The sequence below is a fragment of the Hyperolius riggenbachi genome, chromosome 2 (assembly GCF_040937935.1).
Source record: "Hyperolius riggenbachi isolate aHypRig1 chromosome 2, aHypRig1.pri, whole genome shotgun sequence".
NCBI classification, from domain to species: Eukaryota; Metazoa; Chordata; class Amphibia; order Anura; family Hyperoliidae; genus Hyperolius; species Hyperolius riggenbachi.
Genome location: NC_090647.1, coordinates 488477760 through 488492418, shown reverse-complemented (window position 1 = coordinate 488492418; position 14659 = coordinate 488477760). Strand labels below are relative to the sequence as shown.

At 48.8% G+C, this 14659-nt stretch overlaps 1 protein-coding gene across 2 annotated transcripts in view; it reads right to left on the bottom strand.

Moving 5' to 3' along the window:
- The window catches only part of LOC137547141 (interferon-induced GTP-binding protein Mx2-like), an 89542-nt gene that overhangs the window by 57661 nt on the left and 17222 nt on the right, over nucleotides 1–14659 (bottom strand). The window contains exons 3-4 of one of the 2 annotated variants that reach the window (XM_068270380.1): nucleotides 6238–6284; nucleotides 3429–3542 (exon numbers count right to left, since the gene is read on the bottom strand). In XM_068270380.1, the coding sequence (XP_068126481.1) occupies nucleotides 3429–3542; nucleotides 6238–6284 (161 nt within the window). The remainder of the gene's footprint in view (nucleotides 1–3428; nucleotides 3543–6237; nucleotides 6285–14659) is intronic. The other variant, XM_068270381.1, reaches the window with a different exon arrangement.

Below are 14659 nucleotides of genomic sequence, written 5' to 3'. Positions count from 1 at the left end.
AACCCTAACCACCCCCCCCCCAGTGGTGCCTAACCCTAACCCCCCGGTGGTGCCTAACCCTAACCACCCCCCCAAGTGGTGCCTAACCCTAATTACCCCAGGTGTTTCCTAACCCTAACCGCCCCCGGGAGGCGCCTAACCACCCCCCTTCCCCAGTGGTGCCTAACCCTAATTACCCCAGGTGTTTCCTAACCCTAACCGCCCCCGGGTGGTGCCTAACCCTAACCACCCCCCTTGGTGGTGCCTAACCCTAACCACTCCCCCTGCAGAAACACCCTTACACACATAGAAACAATAATATATTTGATAAAGTAAAATCTGTACATACAAATGAAATAATATGACAAAAACTATAACGTTGCAAGCTTCTAAAACGATAACCTATTTCAAAAACTTTAATGTTATAATGATGTTAAGGATTTATCGGGCACCCTTTTTTCTGCTTTAGGCGCCGTAATAATGATAAATGCATTAGAGTCTATGGCGGCGCCCTTTTCCTCCACTAGCTGTCGGCTCCCTTATATCCTGCTACCCTCTACCACAATACTGCTATCTTTAAAATGAGCCAGCAAGCTGTTAAGATTTAGCTTAGGAGGGACTGCCATAAATTTCTCTAGGGTAAAGAAAAAGATTTTCTCTTTCTGTTTAAGATTTACGAGTCCAGAAGGGAGAGAAGAAGGAATGACTTAAATCATTAACAGAATCTGACCAGCTATATTGATCAGCTCAGCTTGAGTTGTAAAGTGTAGCTCATATTCCCATGAATGTAAACTTTACCAGATCAGAATTTTTACTCTACAACCCTGGCACTAAACTGAAGCTTGTATGTTCCTGGATCAGCAGGAGATAGCACTGTCTCATCGCACACCAGGAAGTAAGGAAGATGCACGGAGCTCTGGAATTCAGGCTGTGTGTGCAGCAAAGTAAGGCAGCTTAAAGGAGTCATCAGGGCAAATATAGTAAAATGAGCGGTACTTACCGGGGGCTTCCTCCAGCCCCAAGCTCCCAGGACCTCCCTCGCCGCAGCTCTGCCCTCAGCCGTTCGCCGGAGCTCCGACCCGGTCCCCGACGATGACATCAGAGCGACCTGGAGGTCGCTCTGTACTGCGCCTGCGCAATCGGCGCTGTCAATCACACAGTAGTTCTGCACCTGCGCAGTCTGCTCCGGCCCACATGGTGGTGATTGACAGCGCCGATCGCGCAGGCACAGTACAGAGCGACCTCCAGGTCGCTCTGACGTCATCGTCGGGGACCGGGTTGCGGGCAGAGCTGCGGCGAAGGAGGTCCTGGGAGCTTGGGGTTGGAGGAAGCCCCCGGTAAGTACCGCTCATTTTACTATATTTGCCCTGATGACTCCTTTAAGAGCAGGAGAGATGATTCATTTTGACATGTGGCCTCTTATCTCTCCCCAAGTCCTGCCGTCCTTCTGTTTTTTTCAGCACCCAAGGCCATGGCTTTTGTGACCCTTCCAGAAATCCAGCCCTGTCCATGGTGGTATCTAACTTAACCTAACTCCCCCCCCCCCCCCCCCCCCGTGTCTAGCTTTAACCTTCCATGGTGCCCTACCTTGTGGTGATGCCTAACCTTAACCAGTCTCCACTCGGCAACTAACCTTAACCTCCGATGGTGGTCCCTAACTTTAACCCCTCACGGTAGTGTCTAAACTTAACCCCCCCCCCCCCCCATGGTGCCTAACCTTAACCCCAACTATCCTTTTCAACAGTTTCTTGTAGCTGCAATATAGTAGTTCATAATAAATAGTTAGGGATAGAGATAGTTTTGGCGCATATAGAAACAAGCAAATTGCGGCTACAAATACTGAGCAACCGCTATAACCGCTAAGCAAGCAATTGCTATAACTGCTATTTTATTAGGTGGCTTTAGCATCCTTTTTACCACTGCTAGTCATTAATCTCAGCAATTAGCATTAGGCCCTTTTTACCGGGGTGCCTGCAGTGCTCACCCTGTTACTGTTGAACCAAAATACATGAGAAGCCTGGGGTGGTTCTCAGAACTCATCACTGCTGCATGGAAAATCGGGGTAAAGCCACTACTGCGCCTGTGTGAGGCGAATTAAGACATTGCTATGAGTGTGGAGCCGTCCGGGGGTCTCTACGCTGGATCGGGGCTACTGCCAAGGACAGGGTAAGCCTCATTAGGATCCAGGGGCTTCCCCCTCCCAAGGTAAGTACTCCTCAGGGGCACGTTTTATTTCGTACAGGTTTCCTTTAATAGCAGAGCATGCTGGGCATTGCTAAATCCTAACAGTGCAAAACGGCACTGGTGATTTTGGCACCGTTACGTGCCGCCATAGGCCATAATGTGGATTACGACTATAGCGCTGCTCAGACAGTAATTTGAACACCGTCAAAAGACGGAGCCCAAATGATTAAAAACAGCGTAATTCGGTTGAGGTATCTCATGAATGCTACAGATTCATGACATACAATTGCAATAGCTGGCAGCCAAATTACAGCTTATTCCCCCCCGAGTCCATGGCATCCTGGAGGGGGAATAGTAATTAACGCTGCCGGGACATTTGCAGGAGCAGGGTGAGATGTTTTTCGGCTGCGTTTTTGTATGTACTCCCGTAGACAAAGAAGGAACTTTGGCTGCCCTTTTTGATCTCTTTGGTAAGCCTTGTGGATAATTCTGTTCTGAAGTAATGGTGTAACTGTCTTATACACTGCAGCATGCAAAAAACATCTGTAACTAGAATTAGAACATAATAATCTGGATTATGTTACAGAATGTAGTGTAATATAAATGTAGGATCATTTGTCCTCAGTAGGTATCACTCCCTTTTAGTTACTAACATATATGGTGGTGGTGGTGGTGGTGTGTGTGTGTGTGTGTGTGTGTGTGGGGGGGGGGGGGGGGCAGTATATTCCTGGAAGGCCATCTATTCCTATCCTTCCCTTGGTGTAATTTAATCATGATATAATGATGATGCAATTGTATTATCATGATACAGTCGCATCGTAGCATTAGCAGTGCAATAGAACCCATGAGCATAATGCGGCTCTTGGGATTCCAGCTATGGGAACTCCAGATACATATCCAGCATCCTCCCTATGGCTACTGCGGCATCTCGTGTGTCCTGTGGCATGTACTAACAGGTCACATGAGATGCCTCTGTAGCCATAACTACGTGGACATGCGACTGGAGATGCCACCGATGGAGTGCTGAGAGTCAGTGGTTGACACGGCACTGCATGTAAGCTTGTTAGCGTCTCTGCATAGAGAGAGAGGGCGAAGACTGGAGGATGGGAGCATTCGGGGAGGGGTGCCACCTTTCCCACATAAGGCACCTGTAGGCACTTGCCTACAGTGCCTTATGGAAAATTCAGGCCCACCGAAAATGTTGCAATAGCACACAGATCCTCTAAATTTGCTTTTGTTTCCTGGTTCATTGCTGCTCTTCTTACCCTCTTACTATTAGACCAATATGCATCACAAGCCTGGGGTCGCTCTTCCAACTCATCATCACTGCTAAGTGGAAGATCAGAGTAAACGGCGTATATCTGTTGACCACGAGGAACCTTAAAACACAGTACAGCAAAATAAATATACCTATAACTTTTGCTAACACACTATATTTAAATATCAAACATTTCATAAACATTTTTTCCAGTACCGTCTTGGTCTTTTTTAATCATTTTCATTTATTTAAAGTTTTATGTTTCAGATACATGTATGAGCTGTTTATAGCATACACTACAGGCTTTCTTCTTAAAATTAGAGGGTTTATGTAATCTTTATTGTTGTAAAGATTTAAAAGTGGACAGTTCAATAGGATAGAAGGGTTATTCTGTTGTTATTTTTTAAATGAAAAATATAAACATGTAATGGTGTAACTGTCTTATACACTGCAGTGTGCAAAAAGCATCTGTAACTAGAATTAGAACATAATAAACTGGATTTTGTAACATGGCATAGTGTGATGTAAATGTTGGATCATTTCCATGATGGCCCTTCTGACCCACTCCTTCATCAAATTCTAAAGACCCGAGTGAGGATGGTATTGCCTCACCTGCTCAATTCCATGTCCCCTTTGTGAGTAGTTTTCTTACATATATTATTCACATTTGTTTTCTTGAGATACTACACCATAAGGGGCTCCAGACTCAGGGGCGTAACAATAGGGGATGCAGCCCCTGCTCCCGCGGGGTGCCCGCTCGGGGCTGTTTTGGCGGGCAGGAGGGGTCGCAACATGAGAGGAAAACGTGGCCACACATCCTTCACCTCGGGCTCTCCTCTCAGCGCTCCCCTCCTGCAATTATCAGCGGCAGGATCACATACCTTCCACCGCCAAAGCTTCCTCTAAGTGTCTGATGCTACTTCCTGTTTAAACAGGAAGTAGCATGAAGCACTTACAGATGGTCTTCCGCAGTGGATGGAGGTATGTGTCCTGCCGCTGCCCGCCTGCTTCCACTGATAATTGCAGGAAGGGAAGCGCACTGAGGGGAGAGCCTGAGGTGGGGGGAGTGGGGCGGCCCTGAGCGCAGGGGGGGGGGGGGGCGTGATTTTTTTTTTTGCAGGGGGGCCCGGGGATTTCTAGTTGCGGCCCTGGCTCCAGTGGTTTTTCTTTGTGTGTTTTTCTCCCTTTTGGAAAGTCTTCAGAACCTCATACAACCTATTGCCCTTGATCAAAGATCTCAATTAGGTTTTCTATAGTCTGGAGATTAGGGAGTGCACAGATTTTCATCAAAAGCTCATTGTGGTGGAGTGATAGAGGTCTCTTTTTGAAAGGTATTTGAAGGCCTGTGATCCAATGGGACCAATTGTGTCCCTCCTGCGAACACTGCGCAATAATTGGGCAATCCCGCCAAATGTGGTCAAATGTGCCTATAGCATCACCACATTTCCTGAATTTGTCTGGTGGGTCAGGGAATATTTTGTGAGTTTGTGTAGGAATTCTATGCCATTGAGAGTTAATCTTGTAGGCAGCTCATATATTGAATGCTGGAGTTGGTAGTGCCTTCATGAGCAATAATAAAACATTTTCCCAGTTGAGTGGATTGAGAAGGTTAGTCTGTATGTCTTCCCAAACTTAATAAAACTGGCATATGATCCTAGCTAGTAGATTCCACTAATATGTAAATAGCTGTAAGTAAAGTGATTGTCAGGCTTGGCAAGTTATCAGCTTACAGCTCAGCTCCTATGCCCCAATCTACCACCACCTTCTTCACCCTATGTGGTGCGTCCCCGCTTGAACGGGAGGTGAAGAGCAACACCTGCCCGACTTCGGTTACACCCAGGCCTTGTAGGTGCAAGGTATAGGAGCTGAACGTAGTGAACTATGTAACTCACCAGAACCTAACAGGAGATAAGCAAAGTCCAGTAACAAGCCAAGGTCATACACATTATATCAGAAGTATCGAGGTACACAAGGAGCAGGCAATATCAAAGTCAGGCAATCCAATGTTCAATCTAGGTGGCAATCAGAGGGTAGTCAATTATCAGGCAGAGGGTTGGTAGAGGCGGCAGGCAGAGAATACTCAGATTCCAAGCAGAGGGTCAGTACAAGCGGCAGACAGAGAGTGGTCAGATTTCAGGCAAGGTCGATACACGGATAATCCAATACAAATAATCACACCCAGCAAAAGCATACAGCCAAAGCTATCACGGGCAACATGTGAGTGTCACAGCAAGTTTTAAATACTGGCAGCATCCAATCAGTGGCCGGCCACACAACACAGCAACCCGGTACTCACATTGCAACCCTGCCTGAGTGTCAGCTGACTAACAGATCAGCTGACACAACATTACAAATCCTACCTATGTGTCAGCTGACAATAACTTTTATGTTTTCTTAGAGAATAGGACGGACGCATACTCCCTTCAGCGCTAGAATGCAGAGGACCTGGAGTGGCACACGCAGCCCTGTCGGGAAGGACACCCGCGTTGCTACGAGCTGCGCGCGCAGAGGAGGTAGAGGACGGAGCGGCTTGTCTCTTCCTGCAGGAGCTCTCATCGCGGGATCGTACAGGTAAGTTCCTTACAGTGATACAGTATAGTTATTTGGCACTGTACATACACATATCTATCTCATCATGCCACATGTCAGCTCGTATGTGCTTTAAGCTGAGTGATCATCACCATATTTATAATTTTGTTTGAAAAGTGCCAGTATTTTGAAGAAGTAAGGCTTATGTGCCGAAAAGCAGTAAGTGCCTGTTTGTGCTCTTTATAAAGTATCCTTTACATAAAAGCATGTCCTGTACAGTATATTACCTTGTTAGGCGGACTTCTGAATCCTGCAGAAACATCAGGTGTGAGACCTAAAAAGAAAAACAAGAAACAGAAGGTGAACATATATGAAGCTAAGATATAATTCTGTGGAGGACAGAAGCTATATACCATATTTTTTGGCATATAAGATGCTCTGGACTATAAGACGCACCTAAGTTTAGAAGACAAAACCAGAGAAAAAAATATACTAAACCTGGTGAGTCCATTGTCCAGGGGCATCTTGTAAATGTTCTCCCTCCAATTATTGTGTCCCCCTTGTACCTCTTGTGTCCTTCATGTGTGCTCCTGTGTCCCTATGTGCAATCCTGTGTCCCCCATGTGTCCCCCTGTGTACCTCGTGTCCTCTGCCCCCCTATGTGTCCTCGACCCCCTCTTTGTGTCCTCTTCCTCCTCTTGTGTCCTCTTCTTCCTCCTCTTGTGTCCTCTTCTTCCTCCTCTTGTGTCCTCGGCCCCCTCTTGTGTCCTCTTCTTCCTCCTCTTGTGTCCTCTTCCTCCTCTTGTGACCTCTGCTCTCCTTGTGTCCTCCTTCGCTCCCCCGTCTCCTCCTCTGCTCCCCAATGTATAGATGAATGCAGCAGCAGTGCATCTTTCACCTCTTCCATCGGAGCCCACAGCGATAAGAGACCTCTCTCTCCTCTCTCACTGCTTCCTTAACCGTTTCTGCTGATTGTGTCATTACACGTGACCACTACTAGGGGAACAGTGAGGGAGAGGAGATATCTCTGATCTCTGCATGATCCTATGGATGAAGCGAGAGACGCACTGCCACTACTATTATATAGACCGAGGGAGTGGAGGATAATAATAATAATAATCCGAACATTTATATAGCGCTTTTCTCCTGTCGGAATCAAAGCGCTCAGGAGCTGCAGCCACTGGGACGTGCTCAGGAGGCCACCCTGCAGTGTTAGGGAGTCTTGCCTTGAACTCCTTACTGGATAGGTACTGACCCTAGCCAGGATTCGAACCCTGGTCTCCCATGTCAAAGGCGGTGCCCTTAACCAGTACTCTATTCAGCCACTGCTGACACGTGGGAGCAGAGGAGGACACAAAGGGGACAATACAGGGAGTTCCCAACACTGCGACATGTTGGCTGTTCATATTGGCGAGTGTTCGTACATTTTTGGGGGGAGAAAAAGTGAGTCTTATATTCCAAAAAATACGGTAGGTGTAACTCTCTTCAGAATTCTGTAGAAGGTTAGTGATAAATGGAGTACAGATTTCAGTACTAACACAGAATCTCAATTCAAATGGTACTTATTTTTATTTCCCAAACTTAGCTTCATTTCACCATTATTACCAGACGACTTGTTTAAAGGAACCCTGAATAGACCTAGAACTTACCTGGGGTTTCCTTTAGTAACATCCCCTTTAGTAACATCCCCATCCCCCTCTTGCTGCACGTTTGCGGTTTGCTAAAAACCTCAAACCGCCGGTGTGCACCAGCCCATAGAGATACATTAGCCACGCGGATGCTGATGCGGATGCGGCCGGTGAACACCCGGCGGATCGCATCAAGATCCGCCCGGTGTGTACTGGGACTAAACTCTGTCATCCGCACCCAAAACCGCTAGCGTTTTGTGGATCTGCTAGCGGTTTTGGTGTGCACTAGGCCTAACAGGTCTTTTTTTCCAGTTTTTGGCTATGATACAGTGGGCTACTAGGGTGACAATTTTTTGCAGGTGTTTATCCCTTTTGTCATTGGATATGCCAAAGATTGCTCTGAACAGTGACAGGCTGAAATCTTTCTGGATATGACCTTTCCAAAACATTGTTGTCATAATCTTACCTTATGTATGTGCCCACGATGTTCCGCATACTTGTGGGTATCGGGCACAGCGTACTGAGGGCGGAGTCTCTCCCAGTCAGCAGCGTGCGCGTGATGGCAGACGTAGTGGTCGGGTGCGTGTCGCATCCCAGCCAGTGTAGGCATTTAGGCATCGGCGAACTTAGCATCAGCTGACAGCCTGGAGTCAGTTGATGCACAGGTAGGGCTGCTGTTGCTGAATGACTGGTGCACTGTGTGAGTGGCCGGCCACTATTTGGATGCTTGGGGGATTTAAGCCTGGCTCCCCTCACTTTTCAGATAGTAACCAAAGAAATATCCCGCTGCACCAGATAGTCGGTGAAAGTAGAAAAATCTTTACTCTTCAATCCAATATCAAAACATACAGAAAAAAGCTTACGCGTATCGGAGTGGTATGGCTCCTTAATCATAGCTGTCCTCACTTTTCATTGTCCGTGATAGCGTTAGCTATGGCTAGTTGCTGAGTGCTACTCCGATTGCTTCTTGTGGATTGATTTGCTTGTTACTGACCTTTACCCTAAACCTTGACTTCCCATTGTTTGCTGCTTAGACTGACCTCTTGCTTGTACCGCTGACCTATCTAGTTCTCTGCCTGGCCCAACCTATTGCCTGTACCACTGACCAATCATGATTGCTGCCTGTACCACCCTCTACTTGTTTACTGACTATGAGATTGTTCATTTCCATGATCGCCTGTGTATGACCCTGACTAGTTTTTGACCCTCCTTGTCTGTGTGATCTGTTGTTCCTCCTTGCCTTCTCTCCATCAGTCTCAATATCTTGCGCATTAAAGGAAACCAGAGACAAAAAAAAAAAGTTTTATACATACCTGGGGCTTCCTCTAGCCCCATGCGCACGGATTGCTCCCACGCTGCTGTTCTCCGCTACCTGCAGCTCCGGTATCAGGTCCTGTTAGTTCTGCCAGTCGCTGCCAGTCTGTGCAAGAGAAGTGCGCCCTATACGTATCTCCCTGGGTCCTTTTCTTGGAAAGTATATAATTTTGACAATTGTACCTAAATACTGTTTTTCTTTGAGCTGTGTTGGCTTGGCGAATGTGTGGTAATATTTTTCAAAAATGATAAGAATGAGAAAATGAAAGTAAAACTTTTATTGAAGCACCAAACACTGGTTAAAAATAAGTGATCATTAACCCTGCACTCATGATCCTCACATCAAGCTGGAACACTAGCAGCATTAAAAACAACTAGACTGCAAAAGTATGCGTTTGAAGAAAGGGGACATTAGCTTCCCAAATGGATTACATACAATATGATTGTGCACTAGACCCTCACACCAGCGATGAGGTCCCCCCATTAACAGTATGGGTCCCTACGCCACTTACATTAGAAATAAAAAGTATGTGAACCATTTGAAATTATATGGATTTCTGCTCAAAGTGGTCATAAAATGTGATCCGATCTTAATCTAACCATTCTGTGCTGTTACCTTGACAAAGGGGACCCCGAGGGGCCCCGAAATGATTCGTTGGTTTTCTGGAATGGTGTGTCACGCATTTTGAATAAACAGGATTTGGTATCCAAGAGTGTGCGAACCTTATGGAAATTTGTTGTGGACTTTACTTGGCTCAGCACCTCGACTGTGGTGTGCGATTCCATACTCTGTGCATCCGATCTTAATCTAAGTCACAACAATAGACAATCACAGTCTGCTTAACCCCCCTGGCGGTCTATTAAAAACCTCCAGGGGGCAGCAGAGCAGTTTTTTTTTTATTTTTGTTTTTTTTAAATCATGTAGCGAGCCCAGGGCTCGCTACATGATAGCCGCTGTGCACCGGATTCCCCGGCCCTCTTCCATCGCCTCCGGCGATCTCCGATCAGGAAATCCCGTTCAAAGAACGGGATTTCCTGGAGGGCTTCCCCCGTCGCCATGGCGACGGGCGGCATGACGTCACAGACGTCGTGACGTCATTGGGAGTCCCGATCAACCCCTCAACGCTGCCTGGCACTGATTGGCCAGGCAGCGTACGGGGTCTGGGGGGGTGGGGGGGCGCGGCTAATCGGCGCGGAGCGGCGGCTTACCGCCAGGGAGGTTAAACTAATACCACACAAATAATTAAATGTTTCCATGTTTTTATTAAACACACCATGTAAACATTCACAGTGCAGGTGCAAAAAGCATGTGTAACCCTAGACTAATGACATCTCCAAGAGCTACCATATATACTCGCATATAAGCCGACCCCCAACTTTTCCCTGAAAAACCAGGGAAAAATGATTGACCCCCATATAAGCCGGGGGTAGGAAATGCTGGATTGGTGCAGCCCCCCAGTGTGTCCCAGTATAGCTAGTATAGTGCCCAGTATAGGTAGGTAGTGTCCAGTATAGCTAGTATAGTGCCCAGTATAGCCAGTATAGTGCCCAGTATAGCCAGTATAGTGCCCAGTATAGCGCCCAGTATGGGTAGGTAGTGCCTCAGTTTAGCTAGTATAGTGCCCAGTTTAGCTAGTATAGTGCCCCAGTATGGCTAGTAAAGTGCGCAGTTTAGCCAGTATAGTGCCCAGTATAGCGCCCAGTATGGGTAGGTAGTGCCTCAGTATAGCTAGTATAGTGCCCAGTTTAGCTAGTATAGTGCCCAGTTTAGCTGGTATAGTGCCCAGTTTAGCCAGTATAGTGCCCCAGTATGGCCAGTAAAGTGCCCAGTTTAGCCAGTATAGTGCCCAGTATAGCGCCCAGTATGGGTAGGTAGTGCCTCAGTATAGCTAGTATAGTGCCCAGTTTAGCTAGTATAGTGCCCAGTTTAGCTGGTATAGTGCCCAGTTTAGCCAGTATAGTGCCCCAGTATGGCTAGTAAAGTGCCCAGTTTAGCCAGTATAGTGCCCAGTTTAGCCAGTATAGTGCCCAGTTTAGCTAGTATAGTGCCCAGTTTAGCTAGTATAGTGCCCCAGTATGGCTAGTAAAGTGCCCAGTTTAGCCAGTATAGTGCCCAGTATAGCGCCCAGTATGGGTAGGTAGTGCCTCAGTATAGCTAGTATAGTGCCCAGTTTAGCTAGTATAGTGCCCAGTTTAGCTGGTATAGTGCCCAGTTTAGCTAGTATAGTGCCCAGTTTAGCCAGTATAGTGCCCCAGTATGGCTAGTAAAGTGCCCAGTTTAGCCAGTATAGCAGAGGCGTAGCTAGGGTTTTCAGCGCCCGGGGACAAAGACTATTAATGCGCCCCCTAAGGTGAAGGGTCGTGACCAAATGTGGGCGTGGTTATGGGTACTCCACATTTGGTCACGCCCCTTCAAATGTACATGGAGGTTAGCAGGCTCACGCTCACCCACCCTTCCTCAGTATGTATCTTCCAGCATGTTCCAAGACAAATTCAGCAATCATGAGCCCCCCACCCCCATCAAGACAAATTCCGCAATCATGAGCAAACATAAGGCCCCCAACAAGACAAATTCAGCAGTCATGAGGCACATAAATAGACAGCATTTCACATAAATAGGCAGAATGTCCCCTTAATATGGTAGACACCTCTCACCTGGCAGCAGTTCCCCAAAATACACTCAATCTGACAGCAATGCTTGCCCAAAAATAGGTAGCCCCAGGTCTATAGGTGTCCCCAGAATAGGTGGCCAGCAGTATAGATGTCCCCAGAACAGGTAGCCAGGGGTAGAGATGTCCACAGAACAGGTAGCCAGGGGTATATGTGCCCAGTATATGTAGGCAGGGGTATGTGTCCCCAGTATATGTAGCCAGAGGTATATGTGCCCAGTATATGTAGCCAGGGGTATAAATGCCCAGTATATGTAGCCAGGGGTATATGTACCCAGTATATGTAGTTAGGGGTATATGTGCCCAGTATATGTAGGCAGGGGTATATGTGCCCAGAGTAGGTAGCCAGGGGTATATGTGCCCAGAGTAGGTAGCCAGGGGTATATGCCCAGTATATGTAGGCAGGGGTATATGTGCCCAGAGTAGGTAGCCAGGGGTATATGTGCCCAGAGTAGGTAGCCAGGGGTATATGTGCCCAGAGTAGGTAGCCAGGGGTATATGTGCCCAGAGTAGGTAGCCAGGGGTATATGCCCAGTATATGTAGGCAGGGGTATATGTGCCAAGAGTAGGTAGCCAGGGGTATATGTGCCCAGAGTAGGTAGCCAGGGGTATATGTGCCCAGAGTAGGTAGCCAGGGGTATATGCCCAGTATATGTAGGCAGGGGTATATGTGCCCAGAGTAGGTAGCCAGGGGTATATGTGCCCAGAGTAGGTAGCCAGGGGTATATGTGCCCAGTATATGTAGGCAGGGGTATATATGTCCAGAGTAGGTAGCCAGGGGTATATGTGCCCAGAGTAGGTAGCCAGGGGTATATGTGCCCAGAGTAGGTAGCCAGGGGTATATGTGCCCAGAGTAGGTAGCCAGGGGTATATGTGCCCAGAGTAGGTAGCCAGGGGTATATGTGCCCAGAGTAGGTAGCCAGGGGTATATGCCCAGTATATGTAGGCAGGGGTATATGTGCCCAGAGTAGGTAGCCAGGGGTATATGTGCCCAGAGTAGGTAGCCAGGGATATATGTCCAGTATATGTAGCCAGGGGTATATGTGCCCAGAGTAGGTAGCCAGGTCAGGTGTCCCCCGCCCCAGCCCAGAGTAGGTAGCCAGGGGTATATGTGCCCAGAGTAGGTAGCCAGGGGTATATGCCCAGTATATGTAGGCAGGGGTATATATGTCCAGAGTAGGTAGCCAGGGGTATATGTGCCCAGAGTAGGTAGCCAGGGGTATATGTGCCCAGAGTAGGTAGCCAGGGGTATATGTGCCCAGAGTAGGTAGCCAGGGGTATATGTGCCCAGAGTAGGTAGCCAGGGGTATATGTGCCCAGAGTAGGTAGCCAGGGGTATATGCCCAGTATATGTAGGCAGGGGTATATGTGCCCAGGCGTACATTTGAAATCGGCGCCGGTAGACTTGGGCGCAGGATACAGCGGTATATGGCTGATCCTGCTTCTGCACAAGTCCGGGCCGATTTAATTACTATTCCCCCTCCAGGCCGACATGGATAGTGGGGGAATGAAATAATTCGGCTTCCAGCGATTGCTGGAGGCCGAATTATTATGTTTTTAAGCAACTTCGGCTCTGTCTTCTGACGGAGCCGACGTTACTCACTGAGCGCTTCAATAGGAATGATTCCTATTGAAGTCTATGGAGGCGCCGGCTGCGCCCAAATCTAGCAGCGCTGAAAAGCACTGCTCCGGTGCCCAGAGTAGGTAGCCAGGGGTATATGTGCCCAGAGTAGGTAGCCAGGGATATATGTCCAGTATATGTAGCCAGGGGTATATGTGCCCAGAGTAGGTAGCCAGGGGTATATGTGCCCAGAGTAGGTAGCCAGGGGTATATGTGCCCAGAGTAGGTAGCCAGGGGTATATGTGCCCAGAGTAGGTAGCCAGGGGTATATGCCCAGTATATGTAGGCAGGGGTATATGTGCCCAGGCGTACATTTGAAATCGGCGCCGGTAGACTTGGGCGCAGGATACAGCGGTATATGGCTGATCCTGCTTCTGCACAAGTCCGGGCCGATTTAATTACTATTCCCCCTCCAGGCCGACATGGATAGTGGGGGAATGAAATAATTCGGCTTCCAGCGATTGCTGGAGGCCGAATTATTATGTTTTTAAGCAACTTCGGCTCTGTCTTCTGACGGAGCCGACGTTACTCACTGAGCGCTTCAATAGGAATGATTCCTATTGAAGTCTATGGAGGCGCCGGCTGCGCCCAAATCTAGCAGCGCTGAAAAGCACTGCTCCGGTGCCCAGAGTAGGTAGCCAGGGGTATATGTGCCCAGAGTAGGTAGCCAGGGATATATGTCCAGTATATGTAGCCAGGGGTATATGTGCCCAGAGTAGGTAGCCAGGTCAGGTGTCCCCCTCCCCAGCAGGAGGGGAGCAGCGCAGAGAAGAGCTGCTCTCCCTTCCTCGCTGTCCCCTCCAATGTCCGGGTGGCTCAGGCTGGCAGCGGCGGGCGGAACTTACCTCCGTCTCGTCGCAGCGCCGGATGGATCTGCCACTACTCTGGTCTGGTCCAGACCAGAGCAGCGGCTGCGCACTCGAACTTCCGGCCGGCGCTGGAGCGAGACGGAGGTGAGTTCCGCCCGCCGCTGCCAGGCCAGCCACCCGGACATTGGAGGGGACAGCGAGGGAGAGAGAGAGCACCTAAGGTGAGGGAAGGAGGGGGGATATGGCCCCCCTTCCCCACCGTCCGCACAGCTCTCCCTCTTCTCTGCGCTGCTCCCCTCCCCTCCGCCGCAAAAAAAAAAAAAAAACCCGCAGCTCAGCCAGGCTGAGGGCGCCCTCAGGGACCAGGCGCCCCGGGGCACTTGTCCTACCCCGACCCCCCCTAGCTCCGCGCCTGCAGTATAGTGCCCAGTTTAGCCAGTATAGTGCCCAGCATAGGTAGGTAGTGCTCCCCCCTCCCCCCGCGGCCGCCGCTGCTATTAGCTGCTTAGGCAGCGGCCGCTTCCTAATCCGCGTTCCCCTTCTGTTTCAGAGTCTATCACAGCAGCGCGCCCAGCGCTGCTGCTGTGACGATGCAGAGTGAAGGAAAGAGCGCAGCTCCCTATAGCGGCGATCTGTATCGCCGTTACCAGGGGAACCGCTCTTTCCTG